This window comes from Lycorma delicatula, chromosome 4, assembly GCF_047948215.1.
Source record: "Lycorma delicatula isolate Av1 chromosome 4, ASM4794821v1, whole genome shotgun sequence".
Lineage (NCBI taxonomy): Eukaryota > Metazoa > Arthropoda > Insecta > Hemiptera > Fulgoridae > Lycorma > Lycorma delicatula.
Window position 1 is genome coordinate 154,857,655 of NC_134458.1, and position 27,040 is coordinate 154,884,694.

The 27,040-nt window shown below is 30.1% G+C and overlaps 1 protein-coding gene across 2 annotated transcripts in view; it reads left to right on the forward strand.

Moving 5' to 3' along the window:
* LOC142323990 (rab5 GDP/GTP exchange factor-like) overlaps positions 1-27,040 on the forward strand; it is an 80,488-nt gene that overhangs the window by 38,653 nt on the left and 14,795 nt on the right. For both annotated transcript variants that reach the window (XR_012756191.1, XM_075364465.1), the window contains exons 10-11: positions 9,761-9,994; positions 18,893-19,108. Coding sequence is in view for 1 of the 2 variants with exons in the window: in XM_075364465.1 (XP_075220580.1) it covers positions 9,761-9,994; positions 18,893-19,108 (450 nt within the window). In the remaining variant the exon portion in view is untranslated. The remainder of the gene's footprint in view (positions 1-9,760; positions 9,995-18,892; positions 19,109-27,040) is intronic.

The following is a 27,040-nucleotide window of genomic DNA, read 5'->3' on the forward strand; positions in this document are numbered from 1 at the left end:
AGGAAAGTAAAAGGATTAAGTTTTAAAAACTTATTAATGGCTTTTTTGTGAATTGTCAGGAAAGGATTTATTTTAACATATTCATTACATTTTTGATCTTCAGTTAATCTGCTTTATGTTTGCTTGTAAGATATTGTAGCTAAATTTATAGTTTAGAAATCATTAAACCTTTTAATTTGTAGGAAAACTTGCAAACTTTTAGGAAATAAACTTTTATACCATGATATAGTTACATATTCCACTAGAACTAGTGGTGTTTATAAGGTAACTTTAAACAGTGACAACTTGTGGTAGTAAATCAGGTCAAGCGGTAGATTTGTGATATTCTGAGAATTCTGTGATAACTTCTGCGGATTTGTTGAATTGTGGCCCATAACTTTAGGTAGCTGTATCCCTTGCCGATGAGAGAATATACATGTATTTTGCTATATTCCTGAATCATCAGGCCAGAATTTGTTGTTTAATAATAGGTTATTAATAGGTTATTATGAATGTTGTTAATGTGACAGTTCTTGTCAACCCTTGAATTCTCAATCTTCATCATGGAAGGCAATCTATAACTGCTGGTTCCATCGCTTAATGCACAGATGAGGTCATATCTCATGATGGTCTTCCCAGACCCTTGAAATCTATACTAGAGAATAAGGGATTATGGATAAGAAAAAGGTTAGATGGTAAGAAGGGTGATCTACCTAAAGGTGGAACCATGCGACAACCATATCTCGTTTGCTTCATGGTTTTCTCTTAGTAACTATCCTGCTTCATTTCCTGTGGGGATGAGGAAAATCCACTTATTAATAAATGATTTAAAATTGATAAGTTTGCATAATTAGGCTTAAAATTAGGGTTCAAATACAGAGATAGAAGAACAATTGCTAACATGTACAGGAACCAAACAGCAACAGTAATAATTGAAGAACATAAGAAAGAAGCCGTAATAAGAAAGGGAGTCCGACAAGGATGTTCCCTATCTTGGTTACTTTTTAATCTTTACATGGAACTAGCAGTTAATGATGTTAAAGAACAATTTAGATTCAGAGTAACAGTACAAGGTGAAAAGATAAAGATGCTACGATTTGCTGATGATATAGTAATTCTAGCCGAGAGTAAAAAGGATTTAGAAGAATCAATGAACGGCATAGATGAAGTGCTACGCAAGAACTATCGCATGAAAATAAACAAGAACAAAAGAAAAGTAATGAAATGTAGTAGAAATAACAAAGATGGATCACTGAATGTGAAAATGGGAGGAGAAAAGATTATGGAGGTAGAAGAATTTTGTTATTTGGGAAGTAGAATTACTAAAGATGGACGAAGCAGGAGCGATATAAAATGCTGAATAGCACAAGCTAAACGAGCCTTCAGTAAGAAATATAATTTGTTTACATCAAAAATTAATTTAAATGTCAGGAAAAGATTTTTGAAAGTGTATGTTTGGAGTGTCGCTTTATATGGAAGTGAAACTTGGACAATCAGAGTATCTGAGAAGAAAAGATTAGAAGCTTTTGAAATGTGGTGCTATAGGAGAATGTTAAAAATCAGATGGGTGGATAAAGTGACAAATGAAGAGGTATTGCGGTAAATAGATGAAGAAAGAAGCATGTGGAAGAATATAGTTAAAAGAAGAGACAGACTTATAGGCCACATACTAAGCCATCCTGGAATAGTCGCTTTAATATTGGAAGGACAGGTAGAAGGAAAAAATTGTCTAGGCAGGCCACGTTTGGTATATGTAAAACAAATTGTTAGGGATGTAGGATGTAGAGGGTATACTGAAATGAAACGACTAGCACTAGATAGGGAATCTTGGAGAGCTGCATCAAACCAGTCAAATGACTGAAGACAAAAAAAATAAAAGTTTGCTTAATTTTATGCTACTACTAAATTGCTATTCCTCCTGTTTAGTTTAAGCGAAGTTATTAAAAACTAGTATTTTTTTCAAAAAATTAGTATTACAGAGTTTAATTTAAAACTGCTGGCAATCTTGGCCATCTGTTAGAAAATAATAGTCTTATTATGATTGTATACTTCTCTAACAAACTAATGAGATTCTCAGCAGTTTTTATGGAATTGCTTTTTCATTGTTAATTGAAATATAATAATGTTATTAAAACATGTAATTCCATGCAAAAAAAAATTCTTATTTTAATGAGAGGTAAATAAAAAAAATAAAATAAAATGGCTGTCATACTGAGCTTTCCCATAGTAAATGCTTAAAAATATGCTTAAATAAAAATAATACTAACAAAAAATCACTGGTGCAGATTAAAGACAGTCAGAGATTTTATGAATGAAATGAAAAATGAGAACTTAAATTAAATTACTCATTTACGTTACCAAAAGTTTACATATTTTTAGAAAAGATGTTCGAAATTAGCACCTTGTCCAAATATTGAGAGTCAACTGATGCAAAATGTTGTTGTCAGTATTGTCGATTTCTTGTTGAGTGTTCATTTTCAGTTCATCGATAATGTGAGGATTTGATTCATAAACTTTATCCTTCAAATAACCTCAAAGGAAAAAGTCTTTCAACTGGACAAATCTGGGAAACATGGAGCCACTGCCTTCTGCTGACAGTTGGCTTTTCTGTAAAAGCTACATTAACGTGTGCTAGTGAGTCGTTTGTTGTGTGACATACTACTCTGTCTTCTTAGAGAAAGTCATATTCTTTTCTACTATCTGTTAACTGGGTAGAATTCTTCAAAAATTGTGTGATACATTTATGGTACTGACAGTCTGGTAAAAAAATATTGATCCCACTATATGATTATCAAAATTCACTTATTTTCTCATTATGATGTGAGCACTTAAATGTGTGAGGATTTTCAATTATCCAAAAACTGATGTGCGAATAAACATGCCCAGATAAATTATACCATGCCTCATATGACATCTAATATAGTGTTGAATCTAAAGTTTTTGAGAAGTTGACAATAATAGATGAGAGTAGTAACATACACAATTAATATTGGCGCTTGTAGTAGCAGCAGTGGTAGCCGCGTTAAAGGTATGTACTGCAATTTGACCCTGCAAATTTGCAGTAACTGCAATTTGACCCGGCTTGATTCGGTTTTAAGTTTCTCATACAGTCCATAAATACTAGTTGGTTTTTTTATTAATATAATATCTATGAAATTAGGGAATGTTAAAATTGCCCTACTATGAAAAACAACAGTACTTTTTACGTATAGTTTGATGTCGTTTATACAGATTTTCTTTAAGTAAATTAAAATTCACAACTGTAATTCAGAAAGACACAAGTGTTTGATGTCATACTAAAATTCAATTTTTTCTAACTTGCCTTTTATAAGATAGCTAGTTTATAAAATTTACTTTCTGGGTTAATAATATAGTTTTTTTTAGCTAAAATAAATGTTCTTGTCTAGTTTAAATGTACTCTCAGTTATCTTGAAAGTAAACTTTCTCTGTAATGCTATCTTTTTACTGTTTTGTATAACTTTTATGTATATTTTTTTCTTTAAAATTCTTCAGTTATCATGTTATGAGTGGAACTAGTATACGACTGTACCATAGTTTTCATCAGTTATTTTTCTTTTCTTTATGACTGTCTCTTAAGATTTATATATTTTGTAATGTTGATTTGATGATTTATTTTTAATTACTCAAATGTAAAAAATATTGTTTTATGTAATTTTATTTATGAAGTATATTAACTAGATTAAAAGTATTTATTATATTTTATATTAATATGTTTTTTGTATTGATATAAATTGAGTGTACTAGTAATGTCTGACCTTATAGCTTGCAACTGATGGGTCAGCACTAATTTTTACTGGATTTTAAAAACTACATACAAATCTGTATTTATTTAATTAAGATAAAACATTATGTCTGAAAGATTGTTTAATTGAATAGATTCATTCCTAAAAATGGAAAGAGATGATAATATTGTATTCTTTCATGTTTTGCATATATTATCAAACTCTATATGTTTGAATCAGCGTTTACTTAATTTTCAGCTGGCAGTGCAAACAAGTTAATGGCAATTTTGTCTGGGATTGGATTCAAATAACATAAAGGTGACCCAAATGGTTTACTGCACATCATTCCTAGTAGACTTATGTCTATTTATCCTTTCAGATCTTCTCTTTTTTTCTAAAATCATGAATAAAATGCTTATAACATCTACATAGAATCTACAAATGGACTATTCTGTTCCTTACATTCAAGTATTGAATGACATCTGTGTGGACTGATTTATATCTCCTCTATTTTTTTCTTCTAACAATTACAAGTAATTATGTTTTATTACACAATCCTGAAGATTAATGAAGGATGATTTTGAAACCTGGCAGTTAGCAGATTTTGTGTGGCATATTAGGCAAAAAAGCATTTCTTAACTGTGAGTGGGATATCAAGTTCATTGTTTCTTCTTTCCTTGTTCCACCATCTTTTGTATCAATAATCAGAAAAATTTTATACTTATAATGTATGATTATAAAAACTGCAAAGTTTCAGAACAGTACCAAAATTCTAAGAGTGAGTATTTTGAAAGAAAATAATTGTTGAAAATTATCATTTCTTGCTAGTTTAATTCCTAGTCTACATCATTCCTAGTAGACTTATGTCTATTTATCCTTTCAGATCTTCTCTTTTTTTCTAAAATCATGAATAAAATGCTTATAACATCTACATAGAATCTACAAATGGACTATTCTGTTCCTTACATTCAAGTATTGAATGACATCTGTGTGGACTGATTTATATCTCCTCTATTTTTTTCTTCTAACAATTACAAGTAATTATGTTTTATTACACAATCCTGAAGATTAATGAAGGATGATTTTGAAACCTGGCAGTTAGCAGATTTTGTGTGGCATATTAGGCAAAAAAGCATTTCTTAACTGTGAGTGGGATATCAAGTTCATTGTTTCTTCTTTCCTTGTTCCACCATCTTTTGTATCAATAATCAGAAAAATTTTATACTTATAATGTATGATTATAAAAACTGCAAAGTTTCAGAACAGTACCAAAATTCTAAGAGTGAGTATTTTGAAAGAAAATAATTGTTGAAAATTATCATTTCTTGCTAGTTTAATTGACCCATAAATTTGTTTATTTGCTGTTTTCACAACAAAAAAAATCTGTATAAAAAATAAAATATTTTAATTATAACAAATAAAGTTTAATGTTCAAGATTTTTATACTAAGTCTAAAAAATTACATTTTTAAATTAAGTCACCTTGAGCATGTTCAGGAACAGAAATTTAGGAACTTAGAAGATATTTTACACATTTTCTCTTAGACTATAGGTTATTTTTCCCAGAATTTCAGCATAAATATTTCCTTTAAAGTGTTTTATAGTTGTGGTTTATGCCAAAAGACTCTTCAATTAATCCCAGAAACAGAAGTTTCTAGATATTTGGATCCAGCATTTGAAATCAGCATTTTTTTATATTAAAACTATAAGTAATTAGAGAAATTTTCTCTTTAGAAGGCTCATTATGATTGTTACTGTAAGAAAACTATCACCTTGCTGTTAAATCTACAACTCCTCAATTTCTTCCATTAATTCTATCAAGAAAAGATTTTTAACTATTTACACACATAGGGTGCTGTTTATTGTAAAAAATTAAGGCCCATTAATTCAGTGGGATGAAATTACACAGATTACTTTATTGGATATATAGTGGGTATAATAGTACACATTACTTTAGTGGATAAAGATTGTTTTTGTAACCTTTACCTGCTTAGTTTAACCTGGAAGAATTGAAATTCAAAAACATTTAAATTCAAAAAGATAGCTTAATCACCAAGCTCTTTAGATAGAAATGGGCTTTGTCAGTTAACCATAAATGGTTTTACAAACATTTTTTGCAAGGTTTATGTAATCACAGCAGTATTATGCCTGAAATAAATAGTCCCTGCTAGTAAAATTTTGTACTATTGTTTGCTACAAGGATACATATTACTTTTCTGTTGAAAATTATCTATCAATAAGCCACTTCTTCATATTTGGATATTATGATCTGAAAGTATAGCAAGTAGGAAAAAGCAGAAGAATTTCACAGCAAAATTTGAATAGTTTTATTGTCAGAATAACAAACAAAATAGAACTAACTTTGCATTGTCTTGATTAAAAACAAAAATAAACTTTTTTGTCAAATGTGGTTGTTATTCCTTTATTTACTCATTTATATGACTCAGCAAAGGTACATAATAGGTTGCCTAGTTACTGTTTTCCCTCCTCCAGAAACTCAAAGATTAGCCATAAGCATCATAAAAGACAATGGCCATTACCTTTTGTGCTGAGGAAATGGGTTTTATCTTCTTTGGGGAGTTCTCTGACTGTAATATGGTCTACAGAACAGGTCATTGATTTTGAGCAGTAAATAGTAAATTTATAGAAATTAAAAATAAATGATCTATGATCAACTATGATAAACAACATGTGTGATAATCAAAACATTTCTGATCAAAGTTATAAAACATCAATGAAGAATTTTGGCCTTTATTGTTATTTTCTTGTTTTTTTTTTCTTTACGTAGTTATTATACAAGGCATGTTTTTAATGTAAGTTTCATTTAAAAATAAAAACAAAATTGAAAAATCTGAACAAACTTTATTACTTAGGCATAAAACATTTATTATTTTTCTACATAGTTGCCTTCAACTTCAACACATGTTACACAGTATTTCAGTAGTTTCTTCATTCTCCGTTCAAGAAATTCCACTGGCTGTGACTTAAAACCACGGAGAAAAGGTAATTTTTCAATCCATTGTCATTGTCATACTTTTGTGATGCAAGCCACATTTTAAGACGAAGAAAAAGAGAATAATCACTGGGAGTTAAATCAGGTCTATAGGGTGGTGGATTGAAGATTTTCCAACAAAATTTTTCCAGTCAACAAGTGTTTGGTTTGTGATGTGTAGCCGGGCATTGTAATGCAAAAACAAAATCCTGTAGAATAGCATCTCCATCATTTGTTTTTACAGCTCTTCTAAGATATTATAAAGTTTCACAATACGTAACGGCATTCACATTAGTTTTGCAATCACTAAATTTCACAAGTATGACACCCCTTTTGCTCCAAAAAAGCAGTAGCCATAAATGTTTTTATTGAGCATTTTTGTTTGAAACTTCTTTGGTCTAGAAGATGATAAGTGCCACCATCATACTGACTGCTACTATGTCTCAACATTCAAATAAGCAATCCAGGTTTCATCTCTGGTAACAATGTGATGAAACTATTCATTACCTGTATTTTTATAACTCCGTAAAAATTCATGTGTAGCAGCAAATTGTTTTTCCTTTCTGTGTCGGTTAACATCTTTGACACCCATCTGGCACAGAATATTTAAAGCCTAGTTTTTCAATCAAAATTTAATAAATCAAGGATCGTGAAGCATCAAGAAACATCGAAGACAATTGTGATGCAGTAAAGCTCTGGTTTTCTCAAATCATTTTCAAATTTCTCAAATCAACTTTTTCAATTGCATCACTGTACATTCGGCCACTGTATTCTTTGTCATGAATGTTTGTTTGCACTTTTCAAAATGATAGGCACTACTGACTTGCTTTAGCATAATTTATAATATTCATCCAGTAAATGTCACAAATTTTTTTGTGAAGTTTAGCTGCAGGTTTTTTTGCCATAAAAAATTGTATTATTCCTCATACTTTGTAATCAGCAGGATCACAAATTTTAGCACTCATTATAAATGAATTAATATAAGTAACTAACTACAAAATGACTCAATTATTGTTACTAACAGCTAACTATTGATTGAAATAACTGAGCTATACAAGTGCCTTTTATATCATTTATATAGGTGGGAAATTCAAAATAAACCTTACCTTAAAAACATGCCTATATTCATAAAGTAACAGCCATCAGCTTATATTTAAATATTAGCAGGTCTGAACACAGTTTCACACATGCAGAGCTATCTATCATATATTTATGAAGCCACTGCAGTTGTTGTTTGCCTGCCAGTGAATGCAGATCACAATGTCTGCGACAATCGTTTCTCCTGCCAGTTGTAAAGTGTGTGCTGTGATTCAATTTTTGTGTGCAAAAGGATCTTCAGCTGCTGAAATTCATTGAGAGTTGTGCCTAGTATTATGGACCTAGTAATGAGTGAAGGAAAGGTTAGACAATGGTGTTGAGACTTTAAAAATGGCCGTGCAAATGTGCATGATGAAGAGCAGAGTGGCAGGCCCAGTACTCAGATCAACCCGACGAAATCATTGAACAAGTGAACTGAAAACTGTGATGTGATCGGCAATTGACAATTAGTGCTCTGGCTGATGAATTTCTGCATGTTGCAGTCACCTCTATCTACACAATTGTCACAGAAAAGCTTGGATATCACTAATTGTGTGCAAGGTGGGTACCGAAAATGCTCGCCAACCAACACAAAGAGCAAAGAATGTGCAGTGGGCGAGTGTTTTTGGATCTCTGTTAACAAGATGGAGATGATTTGTTTTCCCACATTGTTACGGGTGACGAGACGTGGATATCCTACACCAGTGCAGAATTGAAACAACAGTCAATGCTGTGGTGCCATTCAAGTTCCCCAAAACCAAAAAAAGTTTAAGCAATCTCTGTACACTTTTTGGGATGGAAAGGGTGTCATTTTGGTTGATTTCATGGAATGCGGATCAACAGTTACAGCTGACATGTACTGTGAAATGCTCACCAAACTGAGACATGCGATCAAAAATTGATGACACAGGAAACTGTCGTCTGGCGTAATCCTCCTTCACAACAATATGCATCCTCACACTGCTGCCTTAACCAAGAAGAAGATTCGAGATATTTGTTGAGAATTTTTTGACCACCCTCCATATAGTCTCAACTTTGCACTTAGCGACTACTTCCTCTTCTTGCATTTGAAAAAGTGACTTGGTGGACAACGGTTTGAAAATGACGAGAAACTCAATACTGCCATTGTCAACTGGTTCAATCCCCAGGCGGCGAACTTCTAGGGGTTAAAGAAACTGGTGCAGTGTTACAGAAAGTGCTTAGAACTGAATGGTGATTATGTGGAAAAGTGAAGTAGATATGTAGTAAACTAAAACAGTAAGTAAAAACCTTTTCTCATGAGTTAATTTTTTTTTAATGACCAAACACCCCTTTATGAATATGCCTCATATATCTAGAACATTCCTGACATGTTAGCAAAGAAATGCTTTAATGCAGCATGTAGCATGGCTAGAGAATCTTTTCCATCAGCATAGAGATCTGAATAATTTAAATTCTATTATATGAATAGAATAAATGTGCAAGTATGATACTTAATTCAGTGTGCAGTGTCTTGTTCGAGCTTATGACAATGATTAAAAAATCATTACTCTGATTTTGTAAATTGTCACTGACATGAAATAAATAACCATATTATTCTTGCAGTGAATTATCATCGAATAAAAGTATATTAATAAATGAATTAATTAAATATTTATGAGTGGGTATTATTAGTATTAAGTTTTATTTTTAATAAAATTAACATTTTACCTAAATAAATTAACAGAACCAGTAACTACATTTCATAACCTTTTATACTCTCCGTGTTCTATATTCAGATTCTGTCACACAGTGAATGATATTTATTTAAAAGTTTTCGTAATTTTATAAATATATTATCTCCTTTTGAAATATGATGATAATTTAATATTTTGTATTATTTTTATGATGTATTTTAGCTTTAAAATTCCTTATTAATTGATTGATATGTTTTCATTGAACACTATTATTATTATTCAATTATTGATTTGATGAAATTGATACGTGCATAGATTGTGACCCAGACACAACATACTGATGAAGCAGCTGCCAACACATTACCACCAGCGACAGTAGTGACTCCAACATCAGTTTTGACAGCAAGCAGTAATGTGATAAAACCTCCATTGTTATTATCACCTGATTTCCAGTATACTGGTCTTCCTGATACATCTCTTACAGCTGTCAATTATGATATTGATTTATCAGATTTAAGTGCTGAAAACAGTCAAGCTGATGACCCTATGGTCAGTTTTTAATCAGCTGTGAAATCTAGTTCCATTAGTACTGTTAGTGTATTTAATATTTTTTGTAATTATTATTTTTTTAAATGTTAAACATTTAATAAAATTTTCAAAATGACACGTTTTTCTTAATTTCTAATTATCAGCTCCTTTCGCAGTAAAGGACTGTTGTAATGGGACCTACCTTAAAAATACCCTACCCTTTTTAAGGGTAATCAACTCATAAATAAGAAGGAATCTTCTTATTTAAGAGTTGATTAAATGTCCCATATATTTTGTGTTTATTTATTTTAATGTTACTTTTGCCAAATTTTGTGTGTTTGTAAATATCATATTGAGATCTGGATTTTCATGTGATATGTATGAAAGATTTGCAAGTTGAAATTAACTTTTTGATAATTATTTACCATTAGGGATTCACCTCAAATCCCTAATGGTTTGGAATATTTGTTATTTAGCGCCTAAGTTGTTCATTACAATTGAAATTTTTGGTCAAAATGCCTTTCACCCAAGTTACTCAGTACACAGAAAGTGACACAGTATCCTCATCACAACCCCCGTAGGGTAAGACACTGGTTTGTGCCGATTCCGGTTGCCACAACCCCTCCCCCATTCATAGCCCTTATGGGCTTTAACGGGAATCGTCTTTTGCCCTCTAACTTTTTACATCTCACAGTAATAAGCCAGGCCTTGTTGGGATGCCGCCGATGTAAATACCTTGGTAGACATTTGCATCAGTGAGTTAATGACTCAGCCTTCGCTGTAGGCTTCTTTCAGACAATTTTGACTGTCCTATCACACAGTACACTCATCCCAACCCAGTAGGGGAAGACAGCCACCTTGTGACGCTTCGGCTCGCCATACCACCACCCCCTAGCCCTGATGGGCTTTAATGGGAGAAACACAGTACCCTCACCAAAAATTTAATAATTCATCACTGTACAAGTGATGAATACCTTATTTTCAAACTATATGATTGGTAATTATAATTATAGACTCAGCCTAACAATTGGTCAGTTTAATATTTAACCCGACATTGCTGGCTAGGCCGTATGTTACGCCGTTCTGGTTGGTGAGCGCTCCACTCACCGTTCAATTTTTCCTCTTCCGTAGTTTATTGTCAATTTTATGGAAATAAGTATTTTTTATTGTTCATTATTACTAACTAATTATTGATAACAAAATTAATTTTCTGATATGTACTGTGTAATAATAACTATTATTTACTTACGTAAATGATGTATTTTGTTCGGGTTGCTTCTGGAGAATTTAGATACACTTATCACTGTATTTGTGTAACACGCGTAATTTATTTGTTTACTTATTTTTATTTATTATACAAAAAAAATATAAGTTTCCAGTTTGAAAATTAAAAGATAATAGTCAACTGTTACAAATTATAAAAATAATTTTTTACACTACCAATAACTAATTTGTTTCCTAGAACTAAAAAAAATCAACGTTACAGATTTTTGAAAAAATGTATGCTGTGTAGCTAAAATAGTTAAAATATTATAAATAAAGTAATATTTTAGCTAATCATCGCTTTCGGTGTCTGGTCCCTTCTTTTTATTGCAGTTTGTGCAGATTGTAACTGTATGCTCCCTACAAATAGCATAATGATATTTTATGTACAAACTTGTGCAAAAATGTCAGAAAATATTGAAACATATAAATATGCACTTGAAAAATCTGAATTTTTCTATAACAATTACTAGCTACTGAGCTCTGCGCTCACCGATATGAAAGTGAACAAACAAATTCTGCATGCATCAACAAAACATATAAGATAAGAAATAATGATGACTAATATCTCAAAACGCCCTGTACAAAAGGTACATAGTCAGTCATATTTCTAAGAATTGTAAGAAAAAACTATACCAAAAAAGCATGTAGGATGAGCACAAGGCCCTCTAGACAGCAGTGTTGGGTTAAAGTTAATTATAGTTAGCTTAGTGAGTGTTCATGGCAATCTTCTGCTACTCTTAAAATTTTGCTATTATAGGTAATTGTATACATTGTATGAATGTTCTGGTGTGGTGTAATTGAAAATCATTCAATTGATGATGGTTGAGTGTTTTAAAAAAATTATGATTCATTTGAATATAGTGTTTCTCATATGATGAATGTTGATATCATACAAAGTTCAATACATGGAATCGTTTGTTACCTAACCCAACCTTAACCTAAACTTAACCAAACTCATTTAAATTTCACTTAAACCAAGTTATTTATTCTATAAATAACTGTGTATTGCACTTAACTTAACCTAACTTGTGCTTAAACTAATCTTACTTTATTTAGTCTTAAGTGAATGTAATCTCATTATTAACTTAACAAACTTAAGCAAATTATTTAGTTTGAAAATAATGTATCTTACACTTGTGCAGTATTGAATTATGACATTTTTGCTGATGATACTGTGCAACTTGAGGGCAGTAACTTGGGTGAAAGGCATTTCTGATGAAAAATTTCAGTTGTAACGAATAACTTAGATTCTAAATAAGGTATATTACAAATTTCATCAAAATCGGAGGTTAGTCCTTAATTGTAGTAAAGAATTACAAACTTTTTTTTATGCATAATCCTGTTTCTACAAGTGATTGAAAAATTTTATTCTTCTACACAGTGTCTGTGTAATTATGTTACTTGAATCTGTGGATGAATGTGTGTCCAGTTTGTTTGATGCAATATTTAGTGCAATTACTACAGTTTAATTTTGCATTCCCTTCAGTACCGCTAACAACAGTGCTACCACATATTTCCTGTAGAAGGAACTGATAGCTTTAGAAAGCTCTTGGAAGAAGTTCTATTATTTTGAAAGTAAATTTTTAAATATTTAATTGTTATAAAAGTGTTGACACTTCATCATGCTGTTCAATTTATTTTACTGTTTACTGTAATGTTTTTTTTTTAGAACACTGTATGTAGTAATTAGCTTTTACTTATAGTTAATCTCAATTCTTATTTTTCTAGTTTAAAAGTTTATTTAAATTTATAAATAAGTTTATGTATTGTGGCAATACATAATCTTATATAAGTTAAACATAGCACAACTTATGTCAACAAAAATATATTAACCCTTTAAAGACTGAATTTTTAAAAAATCTTTTTTATTTGTGGAATAAAACAAAATACCCAGTTTTCTGTTATAGGTTCCCAAAAATGCATATGCTTTCAGTAATCTAAATTTCAAGGTTCCTAAAGAATTTAATAATTTGTTTTTTTTAATTGTAATGGTGAAAAGTCTGTACTATTAGATAATATTTAATATATTACTTTTTGTTTTAAGATTCCTTTATCTTATTTACCTTTAGATATTTGATTTTTAATATTTTTTTTATATTTATTAAAAAATATTTACATTGGAATGACTTCTATTTTTAATCAGTACTCTATTAAGACTTAAGATTATAAAAAAGTTTTATTTAGTTTGAAAACTTAATAAAAAAATTACAGTGGAAAGTACAGTAGATTGTTTGTTTACTTTTTGATAAGAAATCTCTCTCTTAGATAAGAAATAATTTTAACTATAAGGTATCAAATAAACATTAAATAAAACTAACGTAATTGTAATACTATTAGAAAAAGCGAAGATATCAACAAAATATAGGAAACACTTTTTATTTACTGACAACTAATATATATATATATTTATTATTGTTATTACAGTATTCAAAATTTTTTTTTAAAAACAAAATTCATGATTAACAAAATAAGTCCTTTTAACAAGTCAGTCCTTTTAGAATTATTTTCAACTGATATCTATTTTCTACAAATAATATATTATCTAATGATCCCAAAAGGTTTATACCATTGACACCCTACCTATTTCTAAACATCTTATAATTTTGTAATCATTATGTAGTTGCATGGCTGACAGCTTTATGTGCAAGTTCTTTTGTTTTCTTTAGCTTCCAAAGTAAAATTATTTATTTTTAATATGAAATTTGTATGTTGTACTAAGTTTTAAATTTTTTTATTTTTATTATTATTACTGTTTCAACAATCGGTATAACATAGAGCTTTAATATTGTATGTGCTTTGCTTCGGATTTGTATAAAATTTATGGCTAGCTTTTTATATCTGATAGAATGTTTAATTTTCCTGTCTATACTGAAAACTTTTCAAAATCTAATTACAATGAAAATGATGTGGAATATTAAAGGATTCTAAATATTTGTATATACTATTTAGTCACATATTTTTATTGAAGATTTAATGGGGTTATCTGCAAGGTGTATACAAGAAATTATTTTTTTTTGTGGCCATAATTTTTAATTATCTTTAAAAAAAGAACTTCTGACTGATTTATTTAAAGTTAGAATTAAAGTGAGAGTTCTTTTACAAAAAATTAAACAAAATATGTTATTCTGTTGATTAGTTTTTAATTAATAAACCTGGATTTTAAATTTATAATTAAATAAGCTTGAACTTCTGCCAATTTTTTTTTTTATCCTGTACTTAAATGTTACTCATAAAGTTTGTCCAAAAAGAAACCAGACTATCTCAAGATTATTTTATTTACTGGTTATATAACTTAATTAGATTTATCATCTGTAAAGTAGTAACTTCCACTGTTAATATACCATTCACAGCTTTTTCTACTGTTGGGATGCATTCCAAAATGCATTTTATGGAATAAACTGCAGATCTTATAAAAAATGTTCTATAATCTTTTCTGTTGTCTGTAAACAGTACCCTTTCAGGATGGTTTTAGAAACAGAAAGAAGAATAAAAAGAGTTGGAGTACATCAATTGTGTTAGTCAAAAACTTACAAACAAGGAGCTACGAATGCACATAAGCATTATCTTGGTATAGCATCCATGTTTTTTCCCCCATGATTTCATCTTACTCATTGCCTCGCTCAAAGGCCTCAAATGTTTTATTTGAAATTACTTTCAAATAAAATTATATCCTTCACGGGATATACTTAAAATGAATAATACTGTAAAAAAATAACAACCATCACTGTAACATTCAAATGAGTTTTGTATGTTCGATTCAAAACATTGATATCAGTTTTAATAATGTGTATAGTTCGCAGATTCTTTGTCATATTCAACATTTTCTTTGTATATGACTTAGCTCATTCGAATCAGAATTTCATGACAACAGTTTGTTCTTCAAGAATATGAAAATATTAAAAATCAGGAAACTGCTAGAAGTACATACTTGAGTTCATTTTATGTTTTACATACTGAAAATTAATTTGATTTAAAATGATCAAGCTAACAGAATATTATTCTTAAAGTAAATATTGAAGTGAATATTGTTTCTTAAAGTGGAATAGTGAGTACTGATAGATTGGCAAACTGTTTTAAATATTTGGTTTCTTTTTGGACAAACCTTGTATATTTTAAGATTATCTTAAAATCTTTTACAATTATCTGTGCTGATTTTTATATTTTTTACCTTTATAGATTTGTTTTATTATTATATCTTTTAGTTATTATTTTTCACGTTTCTATTTTATTTATTTATATTACATTTTATGACTGTGATCAAGGAAATCCACGGAGTTCCTTGATTCTTCTGGATAAAAACTCAAGTACCTTCTTCTATTACCTGCAGTATAATGTACTTATCCATTCCTAATGTTATATAGAACATATAATATTGTGTAGTCATCTGAATATAATATTTATTTCTACATTTGTTACTTTGAAGATAGATATCCACATCAAGTAGTGCAGTGTTTGAGTGTATACCATCGTAATCATTTTCTGAATCCCTTTTCTAAATTTCCTCAGTTGGATCTTCTCCACTTCAACTGAGAAGTTCAACCTGAGTTTACATTTTTAAACTTTACTTCTTCTTTGCTTCTCTCAATCCATATTGAATTCATATTTTTATTGCTTTCTCTTCTTCCTACCTTCTCACCAATTCTTTCACTATCATTTTGTTCTATATTACTCTCAGTCTCTTGCTCACTTTTCTACTGTCCTTTTCTGAATTTAACATTAATTTACGTAACTTTTTCTTCCCAATCTTGTTCATACATTCCAATGATTGTAGTTTCTCCTCCCTTTAGCAGCATATTGTTCCTGACTGTTTTTTATTCAGTTGTTTGTTATCCTATCTTTCCTTGTTTCTTCTCCAAAATACTCCTCCTAAAATACATTTTGGGTGCCTAAATCCTATTCTCAATCTGTCTTCACCTTGTTCATGATTCTGCCGCATGAGGTTAGCATCTTAGGAAACTACTACGTAATTAAATTCTAAATTTAAAGTGGTTAAAGCTGCCAAATTTGTAAAGTAAATCTATAAAATGAAAATAAAGAACAAAAAAAAATCATTTACTAATTAAACTAAATGGTATACATTATTTATATGTACAAAAAAAGATTAAATTGATTTACAGTATTACTTTTTGTTATTTTTATATCTAGAATTACATTTTTTTATTGAATGTCCATTTATTGTACTATCATAAGTTGCAAGAGATGAATATTAAATATTAAAACATGCAACTGCCAAAAAAACAAACCATTGCTCTTTAATGTAGGTTAATTATAAAAAGCATTCAGGTGATAATTTTATATATAGTATAATCTTTTTTTCAATTTTTTTAAATTTTTTTAAACATATATATATATATATGTAGCTTATGATACTCCCGGTAGTGTAAGGATTCCAGTGTTAGGTCATATATCTAAATTGGTTCAGCCGTTGAGTTGCTATGGTAGAACAAATATATATATATATACACTCTATATACATTGCACTCCTTTTTCGGGAATCGTGTAAAACACTAGTAAGACAACTTCACAAGTATGAGATATGAGGTTTCTGAATCGTTCAGAATGAAGCGTTGAGATGTGAGTTATTCAAAAACAACTCATTTATCTGATAGATTTTTTTAAATTTATTTAAATATATATATATATATATATTTATGTAGCCTATGACACTCTTGGTAACATAAGTATTCCAACACAGGGTCATACATCTAAATCAGTTCAACCGTTGAGCTGCTATGGTGGAACAAACATACATATGCCCTAAATCCAGTATACTATTTTTTGGTTAGTCATGTAAAAAGTCATTAGTTATTGTTTTAGTTTGATTTGAAAGAAATTGTTGGATTTATTTATTGTTCTTGAAAAATGTGGATATTTTTAAGTTTGCTATAGATTAAAATTATTGTTAATTAATGAAAAATGGAAAACTCTGGCATTGCAGTAGGCCTTTACTAAATTACTTCATATTATCAATAAATATTTCTTGTATGAACGAAAGAATCCTATGATTTCAGGGTTTTTTACATTAAAAATGTCTAGGAAGTCTCAAATACTAAATAGTATTTTAAAAATGTTTTCCAAAGTTTTATTTTATTCAGATTGCCGTGTACCCAACTTTATTGATAATTTATAGACAAAGAGCTTGTTATCTTATAAATGAAGATTAAAATACTTTTTAAATATTACTATTTAAACCATACTCTTTAATTTCTTGAATTATATATTTATCATATTTTTGTAATTAATAACATATTGCGAAGATATGTAGTAAACTCTAAGGACAAATTTTAGGTAAAACATTAAGGGAAGAGAATTTTAAGTAGATGGAAAACCAATAGCATAACAAGTAATACGTAACTTTTCAGATACCAATTTTAAATCTACTGTTACATTAAAAAAATTTGCCAATGTAGGATAAATCATATCCTACAAATTTATCCAAATTTATCCTACATTGGCAAATTTTTTTAATCATACATATATGATTAGGTAAATATATAAAAATAATAATTCTAAAAAAATAAATAACCATAATAATGTTCAAAAGAATAAAGGAACAGGGTTATTAAAATTTAAGTGTTCATGAGCACACGCACTTGAATTATCATGCTAGGTATATAGTTCAGAATAAAGTAAAACTGAATTCAACCAGATTCTGTTTATTTGGACAGTCAGATAATGCAGGCAGAATTGACATCAGATATTTTAAATACAAATTATGAATAATTTTTTACAAAATTTAAGAACCCTATTTTTCATTTTTTAATATTGTTCTGATTTCCTACTTTCAGATATCTTTTAAATAATTTTTTTAGTATATATATATATATATATACATATATATATATATGTATTATTAATATACCATAATAGTGTATTAAACTTGCCCATTCTTCTTTCTTTAAGGGAAAGTGAGTTACTGCATTGTAGCCCTGTTCCAGTCTTGTAAGCCAGTTTTCTTAAAAATTTATCTTGTAAATACAACCGCCAGGTTGATCTATTGGTAAAAACATTGTCGCACATCAGCTGTTTAACAGCGGAATATTAGACAGTGGATACATGTACATTTGGTGGTGGGGTTTAATTAACCACATATCTTAGGAATAGTTGGCGTGAGTTAAGATGTTGTAGAATCACTCTACCTCATTTACATATCATCCTTATCTCATTTGAAAAAAAAAAAAAAAAAAAAACTTTTTGTTTACAAGTTCAACAGATTGCAACGTACGCATTAGGAATAAAAAATAAAAATAAAATAATGTAAATACAGTTTGAATTTTATTATTAAAACATAATTGAAAACAATTTCTTATAATTTTTATATTTTAACACTTTACACTTAATATGGTTTTACCACGCTACATGGCATTTGCAGATTCTCATTTTTCAAGTTTATTTAGACTGCATCTAGTCCAAAAATTGGTTAATATTGTTGTCACATCTTATCTGAGAGTTAGCAGTTAAAATTTTGTATTGAAAAAAAATTTAATACGAGTTTTTTATATCATTAGTGTGAATTTAAGTAGTTATGTTATGTCAATGCCTATTGTTATACCAATCTATTCCATTCTTAGAGCTAAAACAAACATTTTATATTATAAGTTGTATATTTATTTTTGTGTTTTCATGTTTTAAATTTTGTTTTTTCTTTTAAAGGAATTTCAGTCTTTGGGAATGAATTCAATTGAAACAGCTTCACTGCAGTCATTAGATCTCACTACTTATCATCCAACAGAGTCTCCTGTTAATAGACCGATTGGATTACCGCCATTGACATCTGGTGGTAGTTTATTGGATTCAACAGAATCACCTACTGGTACATCATTTAATTTACCATCACCACTTCAACCATTACCATCTTCTGAGTATCAGGTAAATTTTATAGGTACTTTATTGGCTCATATATAAGTATCGCTCATAAATTTTATTGTCTAAAACAAAAAAAAAGTAGAAATATATATAACTTAGAGTCAATCGCTTTTAATGACTTGCATAATGGCACAGTTAATTAAATTAAGATAATATAATACAAAAGAGGCATCTGAAATTTTATTCATACTGGAAAGTAAAGAGAACAAAACATCAGGCGTACAAAGCAACAGGTTCTGCCATTTTATAGTTTCATTTCTCTACTACTAACATTCCAAAACTTGTTGGGCCACTTCCTCTCATTTTCTGTCAATTGCTATTTTTATGAAGTCAAGAACAACTACTATGCCAGTACATATAAAAAAAAGCACAGTGATTGAATTTTTAACAATGGAAAAAGTGATCGCTAGTAACATTTGTTGTCATAGAATAGCAACATGATAATGCTTGGTCATGCACATCGCCTGCAACTGCCAAAGCTCTTGTGAAGATTAAAATTGAACCTATTTCACATCCTCCATACTTACTAGATTCGGTGTTTTGTGATTTTCACTTCTTTCTGCAAATTAAGAGTGACATAAGAGTATTCATTTCACCATGAATGATGACTGAAGGATGCAGTGAGATTGTGGATCGAGAAAAAAAATCACCAGAATTCTTTATTGCTGGTTCAACTGGTTCACTGTTGAGAGAAATATGTGATTGTAAATAATGACTGTATGGAAAAAGAAATGTTGGTATTTATTTCATTTGATTATCTCTTTTCATTTGCGTGTTAAGTGAGTGTGCATTATTTTTCAGCCACCCCTTTGTATAGTAAACTTTTACTATACATAGTAAACTAAACTATACTAGTTTGACAACTACTAACTTAAAATCTTCACTTTAAATTAGTTAAATTTCACCATTTGATGAGGGTCTAATTACTAAAATAAAAGCTTGTTTATAGCAAAAAATAAGTAAAAATAAATAAATCTTTTATAGTATATATTTATTATATTGCATATAAATAATTATACTATAAATTACTTATATTATTGATTTCCTCTGTTAAATATTCTATTTTCCTCGTATATTATAAGTTATGTACAGTAGAGGACTCCAGTTTAAAAGTTGCAAATGCAGTGTATTTTTTTGTCAGTTTAATAATCAGTTTTCCATTTAAAAATACTAGATGTATAATAATAATAAATAGTTAATGAAAGTGATGATGTTTTTATTTCCAGTTAAGTCAGATATTACAAACTCTAATTATTATTCTTAGTATTATAATTAATTAATTATTATAATTATTACTATTATTCTGTCTTACAATCAAGATAATTTATATTTCTTAATAATACAATTTGGATAACACTCCCAAATTCCTGTAAATTAGGTATCTCTAGGTGCAAGCCTGTTCCAGAGATTACCAGCTATATAAGTAATTAATATAAAGAGAGCAAAAATAAAATATCTATTTATTACAGCTTAAAAAAGACACAGTATTCATTGTAAACATATTTCCCATAAAGAAAGGTAGAATTCTACTCAATTGACCTATTGATCCTTATTACTGTAATCAAATTTTAACAATCAACCATTCAAATATAGAAGACAAATATCATATCTTATCTTGATTGATATCATCACATCAGTTGTATATCACATACATTTAACAGTATGAAAAGCCAGAACGATTAACATATATTCATCAAACAACTCAGGTAATCTTGTAATAGTCACAAACTATCATACCTCATAAGCATGGCTACTGGTCATTCAACAGGAAGAAATACTCTGATTGATCATCATCCATCATGATTAATGGATCATCCATCAAATATTATATACAAAAGGGAACTTTTTCTTGCAGAATAACTTCCCTGACAACATTAGATATTAAGTTATAAATCTTTGGAGCCATATAATCATACAAACTTTTGAAATTTCCACTTTTAATTTTTCCTTTATTTCTACCAGGGTGTAAAATAATATTATGATTCCCTTCAATAAGTTCTGTTTATAAATATAAGTTATCCATTAATATAAAGGTATGCAATTGTCTTACAGGTAATTATTTTTAATTTCATAAAAATAGGTAATGATGAGCAGAGCTTACAGAGGTAAATTTAGTGTCTGAGTGAGAAACAGAAATTTTTGAAGAGGAGGAACGAAAAGCAATAAAGAAATTGAGGGACACATTCCCAGGCCCAAACAGTGTCACAGAAGAAGTGACAAAAGCAACCGATGAATTGGGTGTTACAACTATGCACCAGATCTGTAAATACTTAAAATTTTGTTATATATACTCCATGAACATCTATGATACTATCTGGATAGAGAAATTCCTGCAAGTAAGTCAAATTTGTCAAAGAAAGAAGTATGTGAGAACAGTAACAGGCAGCTTATAGAGAAAGCCAGAGAGTTTATTACTCCTCTTGTAATATGCTTCCCAGATTATGCCAAGGCTTTTGACTCAAGGAAAAAGAAAGGTGGAAAGATCTGTGGCAAATGTTGAAGGAGATGGGCGTTCCTGATCATCTTGTTACACTCATTTGGAACCATGTGTAAAGAACAGCATGATGGTTAGACTGGAAAATGACACAGCAAAGCCCTTTTACCTGTCGAAAGAAGTACGACAGGGATGTATTCTTTCTCCAATCTTATTCAACATTTACGGCAAATATATCATGCGGAAGAGCCTGAAAAACTGGCATGGCAGTATACAAATAGAAGGCCGGTGTGTTACAAACTTAAGGTTAGGTGACAATACGACTCTATTAACAGGCTCTGAAGTTGAAATGAAGGAGATCCTTGACCATGTTCAGCAAGAAAGTGAATCACTAGGACTGAAATTAATCATTGGTAAAACTAAAGTTATGATTGTAGACAGTCTCAGATACCCATTTTTTTCCATTTTCTTGAATACTTACCATATCAAAAGCGTCCTGCATATTTAAGAATAGGCCTACTACTTTCTCATTGTTCTTAATACTTTTATTTATATCAGAGAGTAGTTTGGTGATTGCCTATTCTGAGCTACGACATTACAGAAACTGTACTGATGTTGACTAAAAATTCTATTTGATTCAAGAAAATATCATAAGTTTTACTTTTACTATTTTCTTAAGTACTTTTGAAATTGGTGTTAGAAGATTAATTGGTCTGTAGGTAGAAATCAATTCATGATCACCCTTTTTTGGAATCTTCAGCCACTGATTGCTTTAAAACGCTGGGAAAAGTAGCCTTTGCAAATGATAGATTAATTAAAAAGGCTAATCTATCTGAAATTACACAAGCAATTTCTTTTAGAATTTTATTTATAATTTTTTTAATTTAGAATTTTATTTATAAATTTCAAAGCAGTCAGTGAAGAACTTTCAGAGATTTAAAATTTTGAACAAACGAACATTTTTATTTATATAGATATTTTCAAGTGTACACGTACATATACAGAGATTTAAAATAACCACTGGGTTGGTCTAGTGGTGAACTCAACATTGTAAAAATCAGCTGATTTTGAAGTTGAGCGTTCTAAGTTTCAAATCCTAGAAAAGGCATTTACTTTTATATGGATTTGAATACTAGATCGTGGATACTGGAGTTCTTCGGTGGTTGGGTTCTCAATTAAGTACAAGATTACACTTCATTTACATTCATACGTAATGTATGAATGTGAAATATGTCAGCAGAAGTTACTGTAGAGTATAATTTAGGTGGAAGATTCATAACTATAATCTTCTGGTGTACTAGACCTCTTCCATGCCCTGTATGTTAATTGTGTACATCATTTTTGCTTATGCATCAGTCTCTTTAGTTTACATAAAAAAACAGACAGATCTACTGTGTATCTGTTATTTTTACTGAGCATAGTTTATTTTTATTGAATAGAATATGATAATTAAATTAATTTATTTAAAATATGATTTAAAAACAAAAAGGAATAGAAAATAATGTACATGAATATAAATATTTTATCTTGGCATTAGTAATAAAAACTGATAATTTATACTTAGCAAAGTCATAAAATACTGATACTTAATATTTAAATGTTGTTATATCTTTGCAACCAACTTTCTGATTTTCAGAATTCGAATGGGATATTTGCTAGGAGTGTTGGGATTGAAATTCAAAATTGTTGTGTGAAGTGCATCACGTTGTGATGCACTTCACACAACAATTTTTTCACAGTTCAGCCTATTTAAATCACCGAGAGTGTACACTGCCTGAACCTGTTAATTATTGAATATCAGACAATTTTAATTTGTTTTTTTGATATAAGTATAGTAGTTAGGTTAATACAGTTGTATTAGATTTCTTAGGTAATATGGTATATTGGTTCTGCGATAGGTGATAAATATTTGATTATTCATTTGGCGATATTTTTTTTAATTATTGAATAGCATCTAGATATTATATAGAGAGGAAATGTTTATTTATATGTTAGAAAAAATCTTAGGAACTGATAAAATAATCGCTACCAAATTTTAACAGTTGCTTCATTATGTAATCCAGAGTTTCATAGGCAATATTAAGATAAAAAACCATTTATATAAATGCTTAAATAATAAATAATTCGTACGGTGCTGTATTTCTTATTTGGTGTGCTCCTTTTGTATGATGAGCTGTTCCCATGATTTTTCAATAGTATGTTTTCAATAGAGTTCTTATTCAAATTGAAGACAAGGTTATAAGTCTTGGTGAAAAGCATTTATGTGATTTCGGTTTACCATCGCCAATTCATGATGACAAGATAATGAAAACTCCTATGACACAATGTTCCAAAATTTTTTTAATATCAACAAACTTCAAGAGTACATTAGTTTGTACATCTAGTTTCTAAATTGGAATTAGATCAGAATCAAGCATATGATTACATTACTCGTAATATCCATACTGATAGAAAAAAGTATTTTTTTTAGATGCTCCTGGAAGCTCTGGAAAACCTTTTTGATTAATCTACTTGCATATATACAATATGGTAGCTTGGCTCTTGTTGTAGCATCGCCATGCATCACTACAACACTCCTCGCTGGTGGTAGGACTACTCATTCAACTTCTAAATTACCATTAAATGTATCAGGTTGGCAAGAGTCAGTTTGCTCCATGTGTAAAAATGGTCCTCTTGGAAAAGTTTTCTAACATAAAAGACGTGTCTGGGATGAATGCACCATGATTCATCAAGCTCATGTTGAAGCAATTGACCGTACTCTCAGAGCCTTACTTCATGTGATAAGTTATGGGAGGAATAACTTTTGTCTTCGCTGGAGATTTTCTGCAAAATTTGTCAGTGCGTGCAAAGCCGCGAAGGGGCATGCTAGTTCATTATATATATGTATAATCCATTATTTTATGAATCTTAACTGAGAATCATATGGGCACTATCATAACTATCCCAAGTTGTAAAATCAAACTTAAATGATTTAGTAAATATACTTTAACTCACTTTAATAATTCAACTGCCATTACATATAGCTAGTAAACTCATAAAATAAAATATCAGTACATAAAATACATTATATAAATCATGTCAAAAGTGGGTTGATTTGCTACTCCATGAACAAAAAAAGAAACCTTCTTTATCTGAATGAATCAAGGGAAACTGTGTTTATCAGGCAGCATCTCAAAATGTATAATTAATCATAAAATAAAAAATTGAAGTAATTACAGCGTATACTAATTATTTGAAATATAAATACATGAAATACGAAGGACACTAGGATAGTTTTGCAACATAACTTTATTATGTATAATTTCCGCCATACATTATACACTTCTCCAGCCTTCAAAGCTATTCTTCAAAGAAACTGTCACGTATCTTAGAGATTTGGGCACACATATCACTCCAAGCTTTTAGGAAGTCATCATTGCTCGTAAAATACCTCCCTTTCAGTCTGTTCTTCACCTGGGGAATAGCATGAAGTCATATAGAGTGAGGTTAGGACTGAAGGGAGGGTGCTCCCTCCAAAATGCTGGCCAAAATTTTGGAGTGGTGCGCTGAAGTGTTATTGTGATGAAGAAGCCATGTGTCTATCCTTGAGTTTGGGTGCAGCTTCGACAACTTTAAGACAGGTGTTCCATACTATACCACTTCCCTGTAACAGTCTTCTGAGTTTCTAATACAGTTTGATTTAAAACTCCTTTCACATTAAAAAGTATGACTATGATTCTCGTCTTCACTGATCTGAATTTTCATTCAGGTATATTTCTTCATCTTCAAACACCCACGCTTTGTTCTTAGCCGTAGTTGGGATGTCATAACAGTATAGCCAAGTTTCATCACCTGTCACAATACTGTTCACATAGGGAGATGTAGCATTTTAAAATTTTTCAGCATTTAATGGGACCATAAGACATGATGTGCGATCTGATTGTTGGTCAAGTTATGTGGCACCCAAAGGGTACAAAGTTTTCTAACTTGAAGGTGATCTCATAGATCAGCACAAACTGCTGGTGTATTAATGCCCAAGGACACCTCTGACAGTATGTAACATGTCACACGCCTGTCTGTCTCAAGCATTTTTCACACTGCAGCAATGTTTTCCTCAGTCACAGACTAAAGACAGTTGGCTTGAAGTTGAGCATTCTCAAGGCCAAAATTTTCTCTTTCAAACTCTCTGTACCTCCTAAATATTGTCGTACAATGATGACAATCCTCTCCAAGTAGAGGATTAATTTTCTCTAAACACTGATCAAACACTTAACCCACATGCAAAATTGCCCAGTATTTAGTTTTCAACCATGACAACATCACTACCACTTTTCACTAATACAGATATAAGCAAATGACACTGAGGTAGCGAACTAGAGCAGCTATAGTGCAGGTTAGGACCTGTCTAAACATGCATTAACTTGACACCACCTGTCATGATTCATTCCGTCATATTACATAACTTTCCTTGTACCCTTCGTAATATTAAGGTAAATACATGAAGATCTTAAATAGATATTAAATTTAATTCAAATTCAAAAGGTGTGTATAAGAATTATTTGAGCACAAATTTATGCACACATTGAAAGAAAATTTTGTTTTTTCTTAAATTAACAGTTATTTAAAAAAGTTGACAATTCAGTTGCAGGACTTTCTCACCACGTGACCTTTTTTCCTATGCACAGCTTACACACACAACTTAATTTAAAATATTTGTTATTTTATAGAATTTATTACTTTTTGTTTATTAGATTCAATGGTTCAATTAAAGTGCGTGCGTGCATACCGTATTTCATTTGTGCAAGTGTGGTGGAACTAGCAGCCACTTTAAATATTTTTTTATACTTTAAAAATTATTAATTTATTTAATTCTACTGCTCACCTGTGACATTATAACTCAGCTGGTGCCAAAGGCTAAACAAAAAAAGAAAGACAGACAACTGAAACAGCTGTGCATCAGTGCTACACTAGCACTGATTGTGGTGAGAGAGGTGTTAATGACACACTGTACCCACTTATTCACTAGTTTATTTAGAGCATTTTTGGGTTATGCAAAAGTTTTTTTTTAAAATATTATTTTTTAATTTTTAACAAATTGCCTAAGGGAAAATAAGATCTTAATTAGGTAAAATCTCAAGATTCTGAGGGTGACTTTGCTGTACAGCCTCACCTCCTTGACCTTTTAAGTTGAAAATTTAGTGGCATCAATGCCTGATATATAGAAGTAATCTGACCAAGTCCAAGTTTGGTCAAAGTCGGTCAAGTAGTTCCGGAGATATAAGGTGATTTAGAGGCCAACACCCTGAACACACATGTACATACGACGATTCGGAAAATGACCATCTGGTTTTGTTGGGTTCCTTAGGTGTCAAAATGTAAAGATCTGGTGAAAACTGCATATGACCAAATTGGACCAATTACCATCCTTTAACTTGTATAGCTATAGCTCTGCTATAGCAGTAGGCAGGAGGGTAAAATCCATAAAAAAATTAATACTCATTCTATAAAAGAAGATTTTTTAA